This window comes from Amphibalanus amphitrite, unplaced genomic scaffold, assembly GCF_019059575.1.
Source record: "Amphibalanus amphitrite isolate SeventyFive unplaced genomic scaffold, NRLGWU_Aamphi_draft 001067F_arrow, whole genome shotgun sequence".
Lineage (NCBI taxonomy): Eukaryota > Metazoa > Arthropoda > Thecostraca > Balanomorpha > Balanidae > Amphibalanus > Amphibalanus amphitrite.
The window spans coordinates 72,113-93,451 of NW_024882561.1; the positions used below are offsets into that span (position 1 = coordinate 72,113).

At 48.7% G+C, this 21,339-nt stretch overlaps 2 protein-coding genes and 1 non-coding gene across 4 annotated transcripts in view; 1 reads left to right on the forward strand and 2 right to left on the reverse strand.

The window, feature by feature from the left end:
* Positions 1-299: 299 nt before the first annotated feature.
* Positions 300-6,076, forward strand: LOC122369738 (golgin subfamily A member 6C-like). The gene is made up of 2 exons (XM_043344698.1): positions 300-405; positions 4,555-6,076. The coding sequence occupies exon 2, from the start codon at positions 4,563-4,565 to the stop codon at positions 5,910-5,912; it is 1,350 nt and encodes a 449-aa protein (XP_043200633.1). The 5' UTR covers positions 300-405; positions 4,555-4,562; the 3' UTR covers positions 5,913-6,076.
* A 2,684-nt stretch (positions 6,077-8,760) lies between these two features.
* The window catches only part of LOC122369739 (rab3 GTPase-activating protein catalytic subunit-like), a 56,451-nt gene continuing 43,872 nt past the window's right edge, over positions 8,761-21,339 (reverse strand). For both annotated transcript variants that reach the window (XM_043344699.1, XM_043344700.1), the window contains exons 11-19: positions 20,484-20,538; positions 13,945-14,023; positions 13,510-13,691; positions 13,089-13,226; positions 12,733-12,826; positions 11,280-11,449; positions 10,951-11,100; positions 10,507-10,698; positions 8,761-9,826 (exon numbers count right to left, since the gene is read on the reverse strand). In XM_043344699.1, coding sequence (XP_043200634.1) covers positions 9,659-9,826; positions 10,507-10,698; positions 10,951-11,100; positions 11,280-11,449; positions 12,733-12,826; positions 13,089-13,226; positions 13,510-13,691; positions 13,945-14,023; positions 20,484-20,538 — 1,228 coding nt within the window. In that variant the 3' untranslated portion in view covers positions 8,761-9,658. The remainder of the gene's footprint in view (positions 9,827-10,506; positions 10,699-10,950; positions 11,101-11,279; positions 11,450-12,732; positions 12,827-13,088; positions 13,227-13,509; positions 13,692-13,944; positions 14,024-20,483; positions 20,539-21,339) is intronic.
* Positions 15,242-15,313, reverse strand: Trnae-cuc. The gene has a single exon. It is a non-coding gene; the product is annotated as a tRNA-Glu (tRNA).

The following is a 21,339-nucleotide window of genomic DNA, read 5'->3' on the forward strand; positions in this document are numbered from 1 at the left end:
AGTGACTTAACTCGCTGATGACGGATATAAAAAGACACTCATAGTTTGCCAAAGCAATTGTTTTTGTGGCGTGACGAATTTATTACAAACCATCTAAAGTCGCACAAATGATGCATTCAGGCTACCAAGATAATATAAGCACTATCTACACCAGCTGTAGTATCTTTCAGAAGGCTGTAGAAAATAAAGGACTCACTGTCTACCTCCTACAGAGCGATATGCAATCTGACAGGCCAAGTGCAGTGACAAAGAAGAGTCGATTATTTCTGATTCATGCACTGAAGGCCGTCAAAGATAACCACTTGATAGCGCGATACGACATCTCTGCTCTCCGGAGTGGCGTCAGGTGGCTGCGACCCGGCCTGACCGATCCCCGGCACTCCGGCCGGCCTCAACGTAAAAACGGTGAGTAGACGCAACTGAGCTGCTGCACAGTGTTTTCCCTAGCTAGTGTCGGTGTAAGAGGCCAGGAAGTGGTGTGGTGGCCTAAAAATAGTTGTGTGAGGGCATTGGGTGAGAAAATGATAGGGATCAGAGAGGGAAATGTCATTGGAAAATAGTCGAAGGTTGAGCTTGCAATGTATATTTGTCACGGTTTTAATGTTTCAAATGAATGAACGGATTTTACAACATTTTAAATCCAAATACACAAGTCGTTATGTAACAGACCGGTATTTGTTTGCGGTGTTTTGGCGGCGGGCGGGCGTTTTTTTTTTTTAATAATTCAAAGTTCCAACCTTCGGGCCGCAGCGCTCCTAGGTAACGGAGCGGTAAATCGTCATTGAACCCTATAATACTATGAACTACATACCATAAAGTCGGGATGACACACCGGTGTTTGATATAAATTGTACGTAATGAGTGACTCACTCAAATCGTGATACGTCATATGAAATGTTAGCTGTGAGTGGGCACATCTCTAAACACAAATGTACGTTTGGTAAAAGTTTACCGTGATATTTGATACGAGAGTTTATTTATTGTTTGGATAAATTCGTTGCATTTATTTAAGAAGAAGCATGCACAAGTAAACGAATCGGTTCACAACATAGGTAATTGCTTTAAGTATAACTGATTTCGGTTTGTTAAAATGCTTTTATACATATTTGAACATTTTTTAAATATCAATAAATTATTTTGTAGTCACCTATGACGTATCCATTGATAGTCACATGCCATCATTTGATATCTGATGTCTGATGGAGCTAAAATTGTTGTTCCTGGAAAGTTTTTTGAAACTTACCAATCCACTGACTTGATATCGAGTTGGTATATGTACTGTTTTTTTCGACCGTGTTAATTATTTGGCACGCCACTAACTTGCTAGGAACTAGTCACGGAAGTAGGTAAGTCATAAAAAAACATTCGTATATGGCTTCAGTTTTCAACAACAGTCTAAAATAGTGCAAAAATATAAAATATGAATTCATAAAGCTAATCTAAATCTAATCTAAAATACACATACCAATAAAATCAAGTTATGTAAAACATTAAGCACCAAGTGCACATCTTTCCTTATCGTCATATGCCTTCAGGCCACTGTATCGTCACTACTCGGGAACTGCGACATCTAAGCGATACCCGAGTCCCTTGTTTGCTGCGACAAGCCTATCGTTGAACGAATCAATTTGAATTGCGTGTCATGAATATTATGATGTTAGAAAATGACCTTATGCTCATGATACAATGAAATGATAGTGAAATAGGTCCAAAAAGTATTATAATACTTTTTGGACCTATTTCACTAGGGGAAGTTGGGGCAATGCCGGAGTTGGGGCAAAGCCGAAATTCGAGATATTTCGAAAACTGTACGACATGAATGCCACCTGTCAGTGATGCTCTGAATCTTAAGTGACTACAATTATCGCATGTTTGTTACGAGTCGTCATTCGGAAAACTTCGGCTGTCAGGGCGCCAAGAGCGTTTTCAAGATACGTTTCCCTTGTACTACATGCGCCTTTGAAGCTGCATTTGTTATTCATTATGCTACCGTTTGTCTGGCCAATTCGGTCAAGTAATCTTCAGCATGTCTTTGCATAAGTGTGCTGCCTATTTGAAATTTATACAGCATGTTGAAAAGTAATGGGCCTGCAAATGAAAGTATGGCTGGCTGGGGTAATGCCGAAAACGTGCAATTACGCACGTTAAAGCACGCTACGTGGACTTTACTGCTGTAGAATAGCAACGCGTATTTTTAGCCACACAAATTACACTTTCAACCGACACAACGGCCTGTTACCTATAAGGAATGATTTACCTGGCATTTTCTTATTATATCACACAATTATAACTTCCAGTGTGCACCAAGCGTCCTCAAGATCTTAAACGCGTGTCAGCTTTGATGAATTCTGGATAAAGTTTGAGATAAAATGGCAAAACATCAATGTCGGCATTCCCCGTAGATCATTTTTTCCCATTTTCGGCTTTCCCCGCAGTCCGGGGCAACGCCGAAAAAGTCACTTCTTTGATATTCTTAGTTTGTGTGCTTAACGGTATGCGAATTCATCAAATGCGCCCGGTATGTTTGAAAGGCAAACGACTGGCCTCTCGAATGACGCCAACAAGAATAGCTTATGTTGTCTACGTTGCGTGCTACAGGCGTCAGAAAAAAAGTATTCGGCGTTCCCCCAACTTCCCCTATCATTTTATTGTATCATGAGCATACCTAAAATCATTTTCCAACATCATAATATTCATAATAATGCTCAAACTAGCCATAGCTCACCTTCAACGAATCGAACAAGACTTTGCGTGTCATGAGCCTAATCTTCTTTTTCAACTATATCATGTCGCAAAGTGGAAAGCCATCTGGTAAGTGAAAAGGATATCGGCCTTAGGTACTATTGCCCTCCAATGCCGTTATTTGGTATTTTCAGACGGATGGCCCCGGATCATAAGATTTTAAACGATGAGGAACGGTCTGCCTACCACGCTTGCAGAAGAATTCGCAGTTCAAAAAGTTCCCCCCCCCCCAAAAAAAAAACAAACAAAGAGTTTTGTGATATACAGGGTGTCCCATAAGTTCGTTCTCACATTTTATTTGCATGTGAAACAGAGTACATTGCGTTTTGATATATTCATGACCCCTCAATGTGCTCCCCATTTAATAGGCAAACACATGAACACATGCTGCGGCATGCCAACCGGCATGTTTGGCTGCATAGCAGGCTTAAAGTTAACCCAGACTGACTTGACATGCGCCGTGAACTCCTCGAGGCTGGAACAGCGCTACGCTTCGATGAGCCTAAATTTCAGCATAACCAACAATTTTTTATGAAATTTTGATCCGATCAGGTGCTTGGCATGTGGTCTTGCCACAAACGCCTGTCACAGTCTCCTTGCACCGCTTTTAAGCTTTGCTTGACCTGTGCACTGATGCATTGTCTTGCCTGAAGATGGGCCTACGACCTCTCGGATGCCATTTTCTCCTCTATAAATGTGTTCATACTCGCGTTTCGAGTTCAGCTTGAGGGCTGAAACTCCTCCTAGATTTTCTTGAAAAGGTATCATGCTTCCCAAAGCTGTTTCTGGGACACCAATCGCAACCTGGTCAGCGTCTGGACGCCTATAACCCCACAATACCGTGACCTTGGCCTTTCGCATACGAACATAACGGGACGAAACGGAGGCCTCCTCCTTCGCCCTTATGGGGTTGTTTTCGGGTTTGGACGGGTGTTTCATCTCGAACGTGGACTAGTTAGTCCAGATGACCTGGTTGATGTCCTCAGCCCTTTAGTTTTTTAGCCTCAGGCATAACGAAACTCATGTTTGGCCATTTTAAGACGTTTTTGACTGTTTTGAGCCCTCCGGTAAGCAAAGCTTAAGTCACCTTGAGTTATATACCCCATAAGAACAATTTTAGACAGCTGGTAATCCATCCTGAAAAGTCTGCTTACCAACTTTCTAACCCTTTGACCTTTTTGATGGCCACTTTGGCGCCACACAGTTTTGGCCACATGGCTCACTCCTGAGAGCTGACAAAAAAAAAAGAGGATAAACTTGCAGTGATTGACTCCCGACAAATCATCGGTGTCACTTGCTGACTGTACGTCCAGTTAGCGATGGACATTGTCTACAGACTGGTAGGCCTCAATCACCCTCAATCGTCGCGAATGGTCACGTGCTGACTAAATACCGAGACGTACCCGTATTGGAGACCTCTAAGTTCCGGCGTTAGCCGTCTGTGTAGGAAACGGGCTCTCTAGCAAAAACTATTTTGTCTACAGAAATTAGTTACTGTGGAGCATATTTCTACCAGCCATGGCAACCACGTAAGCTCAGTAACGAGCCAATTTCAGCGTGCCTTTAAGCAAGAGAGCCTAAAAACGTAAAATTTAGGTGAGAACGAACTTATGGGACACCCTGTATGTGTTGTATACAGGCATTCTTTTCCTTCGCCAATACTTAATCATTAGCATATTCTGAATGCAATCTACTGCAATGCAAAGCAAATCTACTAGCAATGCAAATCTACTAGCCACCGCATCAGCCGGTCAGTAGGCGTCGGCTAACAAAAAAGAATACATTTTCCGATCACGCTCCTGTATGTTGCAGACATCACGATGAACTTCCCACCACCTGAAAGATCGCGGAGTGGACAGCAGACACCCAGACAACTCCCTCGCATGTGCAACGACTACAACCGTAGGGGAGGATGTACCCGCGCCAATTGCCAGGAGCTGCACTTGTGCACATACTTCCTTCAAAACAGATGCACCGCCGAGCGATGCAACAAGGCCCACGCCCTGGAGACGCCCAGAAACATCCTGCTGCTAGATGGTCTGGGATGGAGAGGTTCGGACGATCTGGCTCTGGCGCTGGACATCCTGCGCCGGCGGGCTCGAGGTCAGGCAGTCAGCGTCTGCGTCATGTACAACGTGGGCAGTTGTTCTGTCCCCAACTGTGGCCGGCTTCACGTCTGCTACCGTTGTGTAGTGGATGCCTGTCCGCTGGACGACTGTGGCCTCAGTCACGACCTGCTGGACGGCGGGCACAATACCGACCTTCTGGCCAGTGCCGGTCTGACCGATACCCCTGTGACAGAGCTCCTCAGGCGACTGCAGGAGCAGGTGCGCCGCCGGCCGCCCCAGCCGGCGCTCTGCAGAGCTGTGTATGGCCGACAGGGCTGCCAGAGACACTGTCTGAGGCTACACTACTGCGAGGCATTCCTCCACAGTCGCTGCAGGTTCGGAGACAGGTGCTCCAAGAGTCACAGCCTGAAGGAGCCGCACAACCAGCGGGTGCTGGCATTCTTTGGCTGGACGGAAGACCAAGTGCTGAAAGAGCTGAGGAAGGTTCGAGTGAGCAGGTCAGTTTCTCGGCCAGCCAGAGCTCAAACTCCGACAGAACGGGACGACGACAAGGAAAGGTCCGACCGACAGGATCCCGACCTCTGTGAAGAATCGCAGCCGGGCCACAGTGCCGAGACCCGCGTCAAAAGGGTCGACAGCACTGAGGAGGTCGCGAATCATGTGAACGATTCACTTGACTCGTCGAGCAAATATCCAAAGAGACATTACAAGATGTGTGAGCAAACAGCAAGAGTGCGCCCGAAGGCACAAGAAGAAAGCGCCTCGAGCCAGGTGAAGGAGGCAGAGAGACGGAAATGGAAGGAAAAGGTGAGGGAATTGGAGGAAAAGGAGAGAGAATGGAAAAACAAAGAAGCTGAATGGCAGAACAAGGAGACAGAATGGCAGCAAAAGGAGGAAGAGTGGCAAGAAAAGGAAAGGAAGAATGCAAGGGAAACACAACAAAGGGAAAAAGAAATACACAAGACAGAGGAACGAGTGCGGAAAGAATCCGAGGATAAACTAAAAGAAGAAAATGAGCGTGAGAGGCAAAGATATGAGCGGGAAAAAGAGGGCCATTTGAGAGCAATGGCAGAAACAGAATCGCAAAAAAAAAAGAGTTAATGCAAAACTATGCAAAACTGATTATCGATCACGAAAGCAGCGAGAAAACCATAGCCACCATTCAGCAAATGAACGCTGATTACCAACGGCAGATCGCCAGTATGCAGACTCTGGTAAAAGAGCTGAAGGATAAAGATCAAGGGCGAGAGATCAAAGCAAAAACGGAAGAGGAGGACATGAAAAAGAAAATCGAAGAGCTGACAGAACTCCGAGAACTGGTTAGAAAGCAGAAAGAGTACGTGGAATGCAGCGTCTGCCTCGGCACCTTCGTTGAGCCAATGACTCTGGAGTGTGCCCACACATTCTGTAAGAACTGCATAGAAAACACACCGAGACCTGCCGGAGGAATGTACCACTTCGATTACCCGCACCCTCTAAATCGATTTCACTGTCGCCAGTGTCCGCTCTGCCGCCAAGTGTCAAACATACAGGTCCCCAATCTGGCTCTCAAAAACATATCCGGCACCTTTTCTGGCGATCAGCAGCGAGGGGTCGCCAGTGGGTCCAGCGGCGCCGACACTGGAACAGCGGCACGGAGATCAGGACTTGGACAGTATCATCGAGGCGGATGGTCTAGTGTTTACCCGGGGACTGGCAGGGTTTGATAGAGGGCGTTACGACCCTACATAGATGGGAGACGTTTACCATGGACACTGATGGGTAGACATAAGAATGGAATATCTGTCACTGGGTGATTTTATGCTTATTGTTCATACAGGGTGACACAAAAAAGCGGTCATCACCAAAATTCAAATAACTTCGTAAGTTTTATTCAGATCATCACCAAACTTCGGCCACTTTAGGTCACACCTATGTAGCAGACATCCACCAAGTTTCAAGTCTTTACTACGAATACTTTTAGTACAGTGTGTGTTTTACGGACGCTCCACAATGTGCTCCAGGTGAGCGCCCCGGCGCTGCAGGGCGTAGGCACACCTGCATCCGGCGGGCAAAGTTGCCGATAACCCGATAAGAATAACGTTTCAGGGGTAGCACACCCCCTGAGCACTGTCTCCAGAGGCCATTGCACTCTGTATAAAGTGCACAGCCATCGGGTTATCGACAACTTTGCCCGCCGGATGCAAGTGTGCCTACGCCTTGCAGCGCCGTGGCGCTCACCTGGAGCACATTGTGGAGCGTCAGTAAAACACACACTGTACTAAAAGTATTCGTAGTGAAGACTTGAAACTTGGTGGATGTATGCTACATAGGTGTGACCTTAAGTGGCCGAAGTTTGGTTATTCGAAATTTGGTGATGACCGTTTTTTTGTGTCACCCTGTATGTGTGTATTTAGTGAGGTGATGTTGGCTGTGCATATGCATTTCAAAATCATCTGTAGGTACTCTTAAGTTTTAAGCGGCGGATTCAATAAAGTTTACAGAAACAAGTAGGCACGTACTATCAAAATAGGTAGATGATTCATATTCGGCGATTTACAATTACGCTAACAGTCGGCATTCACTACAATTACGTTCAAAATAATCATCCAAGCATTCCTAGAGGCGAGAAAAATTATAGCTTCTGAAAAAACTTTATGCGACGTCAAAAGCCTGGCTAGGTCTGCGTTAACCGCAAGGCTTTCCAATTCCTGATCGTACCCTTTTTCCATAACTTCCATTTCATTTATAATTCCCTTTTAAAACTTCTTTTCACATTTAACCTTCGCCCATGTAGGGGGGGGTTGGTGCAACCCCCCCTAAGGTTTTTCGGAAATAATGCAAAAACGGCGGCGTGCAGCGCCGCCAAATTTTGGGTACCTTATGGGGCAAACCTTGCGCATCTTTTGATAAAAAAAAATTTGACCGGGTCATGTCAGGTCACGGAGTTATGACGTCACAAAGGGAACAGCCTCCGGCCGGATTTTCACAAACTGAGTGCCAACGCCCGAGGTTTCCTGCCGGTGGTACGGACATCGGTTGATGGATCGTGATGAAACTTCCCATGCATGTTGGGGCAAGTATTGGCTATCATATGGTATAAGAAACTTGACCGGGTCAGGTCAGGTCACGGAGCTATGACGTCACAAGAGGAACAGCGTCCGGTACTATTTTTGAAAAGCGCCCGAACCACTATTTTGCTAATTCTTGTCACCTCAATGGGAATATGCAGCAATATTAGCTTCTATAGGGAGCAAATGGACCTCCCAAATCCAAAAATACAATCAGATTTCAAAAATTTAAATTTTGATTTTTCGAATTTCTGCCGCCGACTGTGACCTTGCCGACTTCCGGCGCTCCCAACGCGCCATTTTTAGAGCTAGGGAAACGAAATACATACCAAACGATAGAGAATTGATCAAGGAACACGATAGTGAAGGTTTCAAGTCGATATCTCCCACCGTTTTGCCGCAATCGCCGCGGAAAATTTGAAAAAAGTCTATTTTTCCGAAAATTTGACCTTTGACCGGTCAAAAGTAGGTCAAATGTTGACCTAGGACCAAAAAATATACCACCAATCGCGAGATCTCGGCAAGAGCAATCCGTTGGTCTTTTCCGCTAAGCTCTACGACGCTCCGTTTTCAAACGCCAAGGGGGGGGTCGCACCAACCCCCCCCCTGCATGGGCGAAGGTGGCAGATCGCCGTTTACGGGCGAGGGTTAAGTCGTCAGTCATTTCAAACATCTTTATCTGCGTATTGTAATAACTAACACAAACTTTACCTAGGGTGAGTTTTCAATGAAAAAAAAAAAATATGGGCATGAAAACTTTTCATGCCCATATTTTATTTTACCTGCTAGTGTTTAGCATGGCTTAAAAGACCAAGGACGAAATACAGCTGCCCCTACACTTTATCAATTTTTCGATAATTTTTAATCTCACCTTACCTACGAAAATAAAACAATTGAAGTACGATTAACCTGATTTTAAGTTGCATCCATAGCCACACAAACCACCATGACAGCGCACAAATTAACCAGAAACAACTATCCACAAGACACAGTTCTCACTACGAAACACAGCTTCCAAAGTCGCACATGACGGCATCACTGAAATAACACGAACAATCAGTCACCAGATGACACCCAGCCTTCACCCCAAACGCTGGTAGTTACCGAGCGTACCGTCAGTAGATGCGGCGGCGGCCGCTCGAGCCGGCCTGTCCGGCGCCGCAGCTGCCGGTGGCGGCTAAGGACGGGCCGTGCCGCTCTCGCTCGGTCCGCCCTACACCGCAGGGGACGGACGGACCGAGCCGCTAGCAGCAGAGCTACACTAGCATCAGAGCTACGCTAGCATCAGTGATAGCATAAGGTGCTTCGCTAGCCTATTCAGCACTACGCACTACGCACAAAGCCAACGCTCGATGTCAAGGACGCCAAAGCAGCGGCAAAGCAAAGAAAGCCAATGCACAAAGAGAAAGACATGCTTTCTCCCGAAGCTATTGGATATCACTACCGGAAGACATTTCAGCCCCGGTATCAGCTCGTCCATAGACCTCTGCGTACCGCTATGCCTATCTATTAAATGTGGTCTATGACTGGTCTTTTTCAGTCCGAGGTTCACCCAACACGGGCGTCGCGTCGCGGGGCACAACCACGGGACTGATCCGCTGGGAACAGGTCGTATTTCTCGCATCCCCACAGCTCCTATCCCTGTTCCCCAGAACAACGGTGGGCCCGCGCGACCCGCTCCGTCCCCGTCCCTGATATACCAAACCAATATATAATTCATTTCGCCCACCGCACAGCACTAGCTACCCAAGGCGAGGTCGTCTGGCGCTCTGCGTGGCACCCACCGGACCGGGCCGCTCAGCTGAACACACTGTCCTGACTGAGAGAGGCCGACAGACGGAACGTGTCCTCCGAGACCCGGCAGTGCAGGCGCTGCGGCAGCGGCCGCGACGCCGCGCCCGGCCGCCGGCACGGCACGCGCAGAATGTACTCCTTAGAGGCCGGCGGAGGCAGTCGCTGGTCAGCCTGTGAAGGGGAAACGGGAGATCACATGGAGATCGTTATAGTTAGAGTATGGACATTCGTAATTCGTACTTGCTATTTGTACGAGCGAGCGGTGAGCACCGCTGATCTCCTGGCCTGGAAGCCCGTTAAACCTTTTCTTTTACCTTTTCTTTTACCTTAAACCTCTTTTTTTTAAACCCCTTTCACGCACACTCACCGGTTCCGGACCACAAACAACAACCGACCTCCGGCCGACCGCCGTGTACGGCCGCCGACGCGGCGCGACACGCACACATCACCAGCGGAACAAACAGTACGGATATAGTGTCTCCAGACGAACTGTGCCTTGGGGCGCACTGACTACAGAGCGAGTATACTCCGAAGACAGCCACGCCGCAGCATAACGAAGGGCGCGACGTAGCATCAAAATGTCAAAATTGTTACTCGGGGCAAATCAATCGCGCTGATTTGTAGGGTAACACTATCGACGACCGTTAACCATCGTATTATTTTGTGTGTGTGTGGTGTTGGCTGATTTGTTTATGGCGTTTTTTTCACACAACCTGCGGTCCGGCGATGCCCAGCACTGCCCGACAAAAATACGAGCCCATACTGCGTCCGCCATAACTGTACGCAAGCAAAGGTATTTTCTATCATATCTAGCACCCGATGCATATTTAAGTTGGAGACTAAACTCTCACCTGGTCTCCAGTCAACAGCCTTTCCAGTCGCCTCGCCGCGTCGCCATTAGGGCCTCCGGGCACCGGCACCTCAACGCCACCTATCAGCAGCTGCACGAACTTGTCTTTCTCTGGGACGCCGTCCAGTTTCAGCGCCAGGGAGCGCCGTCGGAGCACGTAGTGTTCACATGTGGCGATAAGCTGACCGACCCCCTGCCGAGGGCACGGAGGGCACGAGGTGAGAGGGGATGGGGAATAGCGATAGCTAAGAGAGTGAGACGAGTACCCCTGCGCACGCGTGGTTGATTTAAACACGGGGCCGAGACCAACCGAGCCCTGCGGTGTGGCTACATAATATCATATCCATGGTGCATAACGTGCCAGCAAAGCTTAAACATTGGTGAATTGGAATCAAGCAATAAATGACTAGAACAAAATATAGCCTGGATTAAAACCACGACTCACATCGTAGGATTTGTCGTCCCAGTCGGCCTTGGCTGCAGAGTGGAGGCGGCGTACGGCCTCCTCCAGCTGCTGTCCAATGGCGGGCAGATCGGCAGGCTCTAGTTCCTCCACCAGTCGATAGATGGCAGCGTGGTAGATCATCGGCGACAGCTGCAACATCGCAAAGCATATCACTCGTAACAGTCAACAGCCCAAGGACTGGGTTCGCTATGCTGAACTTAATGCTAGTGTGGTGAGCGTTACGTCAAGACAGCAGCAGCAGAGACAAACACGTTTTATAAGGTAATGCAAGTATAGCTGAGGACGCCGGGTGTTGTAAAGCCGCTCACCATCTGGACGAGCTGCGCCGGACGCAGCGTCACCAGCTGGTGAAACAGCCGCTCCGCCTCGCGAGTCTCATCGAACAGACGTCGCTGGCGGCGCGCCGGGACCGGCTTGGAGCCGGACCACGCTTCCAGCCAAAGGTTGTCGGCGATCTGCATCCGCGCACTCAGCGACCCTGGCGGACGGCGAGGGAACTATCAGACAGCGAGCCAGCGCACCTGAGCGCTCCTCGCGGACCGATGCAGAACTAGCAGAAAGAATATCGAGCCCGGTATGGCGGGAAAACAGCGTAGCCAAACTGAGTCCAATGGGTAAAACAAGCAATACATGAAATAAGATAAAAATAACCAGTAAAACGCCTTTTGGGCGAAGAACGAGCGAGCGATATAGTGAGCCCTGCACGTGCGGAAGGGCGAGAGAGTACTTCCAACGGGCTTGTGGAAAGCACCCTTCTGACCGGTCGCTAGCGGTGTGCCAAATTTGAACGCAATCGGCCCAGCCGTTCCTGAGATCTGGAAGCGGCATTCTGCACGTGCGCACGTGCAAACGGGGTCCAAACTGACTTTTGCACGGCACCCTATTAACTGGTCCCCAACCGTGTACCAAATTTGAACGCAATCGGCGATCTGCATCCGCGCACTCAGCTATACCCAGCCGTTCCTGAGATCTGGAAGCGCCCCCTGCACGTGCGCACGTGCAGTAGCACCCTAACCGCAACACATGGCAATGCATTGCTTGGTGGGTGCCTACCTGTACGCCAAGTTTCAAGCGAAATCGCCCCAGTAATTACCGAGTTATTGAAATGGGAACAAATTTGGCACGTCTTCTTTTTGTATTTTGCAAGTGCAGTGGGGGTCACTCACATAGATCAAGAGTATCCGACCTTTGGTAGAAGGGATGCAGCTACCCTACAAAAATTACCGCAAGACAATCGCCCAAGCGGCTGCTGAGATATGAGCCTCTCAAAATCACTACTTTTGCAAAACAGCTTGAACACCCTTGACTTTTCACGTGGCACGTGCCACGACGGTCACTGAGATGTATCAAAAGTAGTTACGGGGTAGAAGGAATGGGGCTACCCAGCAAAAAAAGACCGCAGGCCAATCGGTCTAGCGGTTGCTGAGATATAAGCCTCTCAAAAGCGTTACAGGCCGGGCCGGGCCAGGCCGCTCATACTGAGATTTTTCCGTTATATTGAAAAGACTTCGCTTCGCTCACTGCGCTCGCTCGCTCGTAATTAAAGCCCTCAGCGTGTGTTCGTTAATTTCGTGCGTAAATGAACGAATTATGCATACATTATCTAGCAAAGAATGTCAGATGCTGGGGGCGCCACACATCAAAACACATTCCCTCCTTCTTTAGGGGTGCTTACGGGATCCGTCGTGGCCCCTGGGACCTGCCCACCAGTTTGGCTTGTGAGGGTACCGACGGTGGGTGGCAGTGCGGGGCGGCTCTTACCCGATTTACCGGAGTCATCTGACTCCTCCTGGATCCAGTCACGGGGCGAGTACCAGCGGACAAAGTCGCCCAGCGTGCTGCCCGGGTTGGCGGCCTGGAGAGGGAGGGAGGGAGAGGGACGGTCTGTCTGTACTACACTATACACTATACAGCTCTGTGCAGAAAAAAAGCTAAAAGCCTGAATCAGACGACCAGGAAATATAACTATACCAAAATAATCGATATTAAAGCCGCAAACGATCAACATGACCAATTACGTTTAAACTTTTTCATTCTGCATATTCTTTCAATAGCCCTACCATCCTGAAGGCTGAATCTGGTCAGTTAATGTTCCCGCTCCCCGTTGAGCGCCGCACCTTGAACGCCTCCATGTCGGATGTGAGTGACGCGGCCATCATTCGCGCCCGCAGCTGACATCCTTCTGAGTCTGTACCCAGGCTGACGAGAACCTCCGACTGCTCCTGGAGCCGGTCCTCGGTCATCGGCGCCACGTCCTGGCCGGGAGGGCGAGAGGGCGGTTGTATGGAGGGTCAGGCCTGGAACACTGCGTTCAATCGTGCAAAACACGTCTCCGCACCAATACGGTACAGACAGTGGCACACAGCGTCATACAGTCTCAAATAGCGACAGTGGCATGCAAAGGGTAGAAAGTGTCACAGAGACTGAGATACATACAATCTTGGCACATACGAGCAACGCAACGCATCATACAGCGTCGCACAACGTCACAGTCGCACACGGTAGCGGCACCTCACCCGCCGCGGAGGCACTCCCCACCTGAGTGACGGGGATGTAGAGCCGCTCCCCCGTCTCCAGCAGCCGCAGGGAGCCGCACGGCTTCAGACGCCCCTCGGGCTGGTTCCAGGGCAGCCGCTGCTGCCGCGCACAGTCCGCCTCCTCCGACGGGCCCTCGTCGGGAGCGTCGAAAAACTCGTCGTCGTCCTCAGTCTCATCCTCCGCTGACGAGGTCAGATAATGTCAACCAAACAGCACAGAAACGAACATTGAATGTTACCCCGAAACATGTCCCGCTAAATGCGCATTCAAAGCAAAATTTGCATCATCCATTGGCCGCAAGTAGTTTATAATAATTCGTCTTTTCTTATAAATTTTTGCTTTTATACTTATGGCAATGGCATTTACTATGATAATTTGACGGAGCATACAAAATTCAAATAAGAGAGCGCGATCCCAGCGATGTCCTCGAATTACCTTTGGCCTCTCCGCTATCCAGAGCGTCCTGAGAGCTCTTCATTCCCTGAGCACGTTTCTGGATACAGCAGTTGAGCATCTAAAGCAGAACGGACGGAGTCCGGAGGTGAGGTCGGTATGCGGATGAGTCACCACATGCGCACAAACCCGCTAACATTCGCCTCCGCGCCACCATTCCAATTAACGAGCCCCGTAATTCGTTACACTCCCGTGTCCAGTGAATCAGCTAGGTGAGGATGCAGATGTGAGGTGCGGGGAGGTGCACCGCGGCACAGCGGCAGGGGGTCGGGTAGAGGTCAGATCAGCACTGCGCCCAACGACGGTCTGCCGTCGGACGGTACTCATCACTCAAGCAAAGCTCAGCGCCATCCCAAAGTGTCTGCATTGTGACGAGGCAAGTAGGCTTCCCAAAAAGCTTCTGGTAATGATTTGCTGGAATGTATGCAAGGTAGGTTCGAAATCTCCTTTATCATATACCTATCCCCCTTGACCTCATCAGCTAGTACATACAAGTTTCAACAACTTATCCCGCATAGCCAATGTTATTAGCACTCATAAACGCACTCTGCGCACTCATGTGCTAGATACACAGGGCTAGTTTTTGGCCTAGCTTCACCTTCCCTCCCCTCCCCCCCCCCCACACACACACTGATCGCCCATCGGCAGTCTAGTGTGTGTTATCGACACCACATCGGGCTTCCGCCGCCCGATAACCAAACAGGGTCAGCACAGGACGTCTTTTTACATCCGGACACCCCGGCTGGCCCAATTCTACAGCACCCCATACCACTGTCAGCTACCCGGGTCTGCGGGAGAGTGCAGCGGTCACAGCTGTTCGCAGGACAACGACATCCTATACCAACCGCGGTAAAACTCAACGCGACGATTCACCGCCAGGCACGATAGGGTCGTGGACATCTTCAGGGGAATAATTTGTCATGAGTTTCCGTTAATGAATGTCTTTGGAGGCAAGCAACACACGCAACACATACCATGTGCATTAGAGTGCACACCGCACACCGCACACTGCAAAGCACAAGCACGAAGTTAGAACAACGGATGTGGAGAAAATACGGAGGGGAAGAAAGGATGACTGAGGAGAGAGAAAGAGACAGAGGAAATGAGGGAGGGAGGGAGGAATGACTCGGAAAAAAGGTGTGTGGAGCCGGGGCGCATCACCCAAGTTGGCACGTCTGACGTAGGGTTTGCGCCTCGCTTTTACAGCAGCCCGAAGGGTCAGAGTAAGAACAAGGTGCTTACTGCTTACTGAAGAGTGAAGGGGTTGGCACAAAACGTGTTCCCGCACCGGGAATCGAACCCGGGCCTCACGGGTGAGAGCCGTGTATCCTAGCCACTAGACCATGCGGGAGGTTGACGCTCGTCGGCTCGGTCTCGAATTAAGTCAAACAGGACTTGTGGCGGAGGGCATGCTGTGAAAAAAAAAACTGGAATCTCGAAGCATGCATGCATCGTAAGTAAAGACAACGTAACTCATGAGCTATGAAATTGAGCATCCCAAAAAATAAGCCCCCCCCCCCCGAAAAAAACACATGACACACGTTTAACGTGAAATCCTAACCGGCAGGCTCCGCACCCAGAAAATCTTCACAACATTTTGGCAGTCTACAATCGAGTCTGGAGACCAAAAGAGGTAGAAAACAATACACTCTGTGGGACGGCTCTTCTATGGTCGGACTTTTTATTTGTTTGAGTAGAAATCATCGGGACATTATTCAAGCAAAGTCAGTTGCGACAGTGTCCACTTCCAGCAGCCTGCAATCCATCATAAATGACGCGTTATTTTTCTATGCACGATCGAAGTCTCCGTTGTTTACTTGATGATATTTTCCAACCCATCAATGCAGTCTCCGCATTATAAAATGCGTGCGTCGGCGAGGAAGCGCCTGTCTTTCACACTGTGCCGCAGGACATACTGTCCCGCGGTACAGCATAGCGCACCAGGCGGCTGCGCGATAGCGGCGGCCGGATTTATCTCTGGAGACTGCATCGCCCGCGTGATACTAGCACCACACGGGAGGCGCAGGGCAGGTGCGCCATGAACGAATTGATAATGCAAGAGAGAAAGGAACCGGGCTGCGAATCGATCTGACGTGATAATGAGGTTACTTAAAAGCCCATATCAACTAAGAAATAGAAACTTGGTGGCAATTCATCAAACCTGTTGCTTTCTTTGGGTGTATCAAATATTTCACGGTGATTTAAAGGGACAGTATCACCATTTTGATGAAATTTGACATTGCATAGGCCCCACCTTTCTGGTCCGGGAACTGAAGACCGATCCTCGAAGCTCCACACCGTTATCCCGCTATCGCCGCTCAAAGTACGAAAGGTGTACTACACTTTGAATCGTGCTTCACTATCTTCACTGTTTAAATGTTTGCGCCGTTTTGAATTGACCGCCAGTAATAAAACTTTTACCCTGGTCATTTCATCAAATTTTATAAAGCCAAAACGTTTTTCGCACTTATTCATCACCGTTAAATTCATTAAATAGTCGTAGGCAATTTCCGCTGTTTCCTTCGGATTCTAGCGGCTCAACAAAGGAATTCCTCCAGCTTGAATCACAATCTCCCTCCAATGTATGACGTTTATCACGTGATTGTCACGTGATATTTTCTCCCATTGTCAATTGTCACGTCCAATTGTCACTCCCTCCAATTGTCACGTGATATTTTTATAGGCAATACCTAAGGCTACCTCTCCCTAAGGACAACTCAATCAGAAGAACGACCGCGTAAGCGTAGCGTCAATAATGTATTATCTGCGCCAGCTCTGTAGTAATTTTGCATGCTTCCAAACTGGCGGCCATGCTTGTATAGTGGTGGTTCGCTCATGAAAATGAATCATGAAAATGAAATGTGGTTGCAATATTTTTCACCGAGTTCGGTCCTCAAACTATGTTTTTCTGATTCAGAAAAATAAGAAATGCTAGTAAAAAAAAAATCAGCTCCATACATTGATTTTTTTCGATGATACTGTCCCTTTAAAGGAAATAGATCACTTTTTAACATGGGTTTTGAACTGGAATAGCAGTTCCGTAGCTTGCGCTGAGACGAGCATAAATCAGGAGCTTTTACAGCCCAACGATCACCCTAGGCAAAGATATTCTATTTCTCGTCCCGAAAAAGGTGTCTTGCGTTGAGGATGTGTGCCTTGCATATATTTGCATCCAGTATGAAAAGAGCATGGGTACCGAAAATTCTTCAGAAACTAGAGAAATTATCTGCGAGAACTCTAGAGAAATTCTCGTACTGATCAATAAGGACATTCAGGGGAACATTATCGCCCTTGCCAGTAAAACTAGTAAAAGGTAAAAGGGATAACTTTGCATGGTTCTTTAATCTTTAATGCATTATTTCACGCACTGGCGGATCCAGGGTTTCAGCGCGGGGGGGGGGGGCATACCAGGTCACGGAGCCAAACCTACTCCTAGGGTACCCCCAAATCCTGTCTTCTCATCGGATTTAGGCCACTTATTTTTCGTCATAGCCCTGATCAGGGCTGCGGAGTCGATGGATTTTCGGCGACTCCGACTCCGACTCCGACTCCGACTTTAAAAAACCAGCTCCGACTCCGACTCCGGGCAGCATTGTCGACTCCGACCGACTCCAACTCCCGACTCCGACTCTGCAGACCTAGCAGGGCTGCGGAGTCGACAGATTTTCGGTGACTCCGACTCCAACTCCGGCTCGGGTTTCTAAAATCGACTCCGACTCCGACTCCGACTCCGGTCACAACTGTCGACTCCGACCGACTCCGACTCCGACTCCGACTCCGACTCCGCAGCCCTGCCTGATACGATAGTTTTTTTTTCTAAAAAAAAAATGGTAGGCCACCTGGGCCCTGTTTTACCGGTGATAGCAACACGCTGCTATTACACGTGTCAAATTGGGTTTCCATGGAAACATCAACAAACCATAGCGTCGTCAAACTGTGTGATGTCATGAAATATTCATGCTAACATCTTCACGGCCGTGCGATCAAACAAATGTATCAAACGCATTCAACATGGGTGTCGTTTTGTATGTATAGGCCTGGTAGGGCCGGAGCCCTACCAATAATTTAAAAACTTTAACATTATGCCTATGGAGTTGCATGGTAAGAATGGCTTTGAAGTTGCGAAAATTAACATTAGAGCCCTACCAATCATTTTCAGAAAAAGACGCCCCTGGCATTCAACGAGACAGCAACTCTGTTCCAAACGTAGCTATGCAGCGTGCTGCTATCACTGGTGAAACAGGGCCAATACCCCACTGGCAGATCCAGGAGGAGGGGGTTTTTGGGACAAATAACCCGGCAGCGCCAGAAATCGACGGAAATTTACTTTTCGTTTCAGGAATAAGACGAAAACTTAACTTATATTACGAAAAGTTTGCTTTAAAGTGCACAGTAACGCGTAAGGAATACAAATTCGATCAGTTTTTGGAATTTGGAGAGACTTCTTTGAGTGTATGCACTTCCCGCAGCGTCGCCTTTCTGGATCCGCAGTGCCTGGCCCATGTTTTTATATTAGTTTGTTGCCCCCTCACATTGCCCTACTAGACGATTAAACAAATAGAAAATACAAACCTCCAGCCTCAATGCTACCTAGCACAAAATTTCGCGGATGGGGTCTGGGGAGACAGACGGACGGACGAACATACGGAGAGACGGATGGACGGACGGACGGAGAATGGAGAAACGGACGGATGGATGGATGGACGGACTGAGAGACGGAAGGGCGGACGGACGGACGGAGAGACGGACAAAGAGATGGACAGACGGACGGGTAGAGAGAGAGAGAGAGAGAGAGAGAGAGAGAGAGAGAGAGAGAGAGAGAGAGAGAGAGAGAGAGAGAGAGAGAGAGAGAGGGAGGGAGAGACTGAGAGACTGAGAGAGAGAGAGAGAGAGAGAGAGAGAGAGAGAGAGAGAGAGAGAGAGAGAGAGAGAGAGAGAGAGAGAGAGAGAGAGAGAGAGAGAGAGAGACTGAGAGAGAGAGACTGAGAGAGAGAGAGAGGGGGAGAGAGAGAGAGAGAGAGAGAGAGAGAGAGAGAGAGAGAGAGAGAGAGAGAGAGAGAGAGAGAGAGAGAGAGAGAGAGAGAGAGAGAGAGACTGAGAGAGAAAGAGAGACTGAGAGAGAAAGAGAGACTGAGAGAGAGAGAGAGAGAGAGAGAGAGAGAGAGAGAGAGAGAGAGAGAGAGAGAGAGAGAGAGAGAGAGAGAGAGACTGAGAGAGAGAGAGAGAGGGAGAGAGGGAGAGAGAGAGAGAGAGAGAGAGAGAGAGAGAGAGAGAGAGAGAGAGAGAGAGAGAGAGAGAGAGAGAGAGAGAGAGAGAGAGAGAGAGAGAGACTGAGAGAGAAAGAGAGACTGAGAGAGAAAGAGAGACTGAGAGAGAAGAGAGAGAGAGAGAGAGAGAGAGAGAGAGAGAGAGAGAGAGAGAGAGAGAGAGAGAGAGAGAGAGAGAGAGAGAGAGAGAGAGAGAGAGAGCGAAAGAGAGAGGGTGGTGAGAGAAAGGAGGATAAGTATGAAGGAAAAGACTAACAGAGACTTCAGGGAGGACGGCAAGGAGACTGATACCTACAGAGAGGAACAGTAGCGGCGGAACACCTTCAATTAAGGGGGGGGGGCACTGCCAACTTTTGGTCCCATTCTTTCCATGCAACGCCCATAGGGCTAATGTTAAAATGCCAAAATCAAAGGGAGGGACGGTGCCCCGGTGCCCTCCCCGTTCCGCCGCCTATGGAGAGGAAAGATGAGTGAGCAAGGGATTTGAGAGATAGGTAAAGAGACAGGGGAGAAATGAGATTTTATTGCTCCGCTCCTAATAACACTTCCTAAAATAAAATATAATTGGCCGTAATTTTTATCCGCAATATACTAGCACGCGTCCAGACTGACCCGGCGAGCGGTCGGGTCACCGCCGCTCGCCGGGCCAGCGCCGCCCGTGGCGGGCGCCGCAACTACGGATAAGAATCGGAAATTGTCAATTGAACGTCTGATTCGCTTACATCAATCGACAATCCGCCCTATACCATGTTTGACATGTTTGCAGTTTGCACCAAAGCCAGCTTGCAGGCTATAGCCTATACATCGAGGCAGTGGTATATACTATACATCCCGGTGAATTCCTGCATATAGCCGAGACCTCCGGCGGTATTTTCCCACGATCAGCCGGATTTCAAAGTCGTGTATTTTTCGTCCATGGCAGGCGGCCGGCGCAATCTCGGGGAAAGAGGCGCTCCAGTAACAAAAGCACGAGCAGATCGCCCAAATGCCGGTGGCCGCGATAATTTCTCTAGTTTCTGAAGAATTTTCGGGACCCATGCTCTTTTCATACTGGATCGCGTGTGCCTTACAGAAACTGAAAAGTTCTTCCTATATCAAAATATAGAAAATAATCTTTTGTTATAAAAAGGTTTTATTTTCTTTGCTGATCATTTTGAACATAAATAATCATAAATCCCTTGCAAAAAAAATAATTTCGTGAAAGTGAACTATTTCCTTTAAACACATTTACTAGGATAACTTTCGGCAGCTTACCTGAAGCTTCTGATGGAGCAGCGATGTATTGTAGCTCGGACTCCCCTCCTCCACCCTGTAAACGATGAAAATCATCAACAGGGTAAATACGAGTACAAACAATCTACAAGTACACATGACCTGGTGCTTATTGCACACAAACGTAATTCCAATAGTTCTAAATGTCAACAAATTTTCACTTGCGCCCACCGGTCACCGGCCATCATATGCGTTATCAATCCTCGACAACATCAATCTGTCATCGTTTCACGTCATTGTCGCTGAGAGAAATTAAAATTCATTGGAAAAAAAAACAGTTGCTGTAATTCTCGCGCACTGCTCCAGTGCTCCATATTAGTCACGATTTACAAACAAGGCCCTATAGCCTATCCCAATGTCGAATAACTTTGTCACCAACAAAAATGACGAAACTCGAATTCCGCTCTCAGTAGGGGACTGAGGTGAGTAATAGGAAAACGACTCAACATGGGCCTATCAGTCATCGACACAATACAAACTGCGTGACAAAGCATCTGAATTTAACAGACGCCTCCGCACAGGAAACTCAGAGAGCTGAATGAAGCCAGTGTCATAAACCACGCAGCGCCAGCGCGTCTAACCAGCTCTGACTCATCGTTGTTTTTCAATGCACCCCGCCGCTAACGCCGTAAAACCCGACACTACTTTGCATAACAACCATTACGGCGGTGGACCACTCGATGACGTCACTGGCACTACCTGCTTCCCTTCCCCACACAGCCGCCCCCCCCCCCCCCGCTATCTGTCCAGGATAGTGCCCACTGCGTCGTTGGGGCCCCCAGCCCTCGGAGCGTGGTGTTAGCGACCGCCGAGCTGTTTTCTGAGCTCAGTCTCCCCC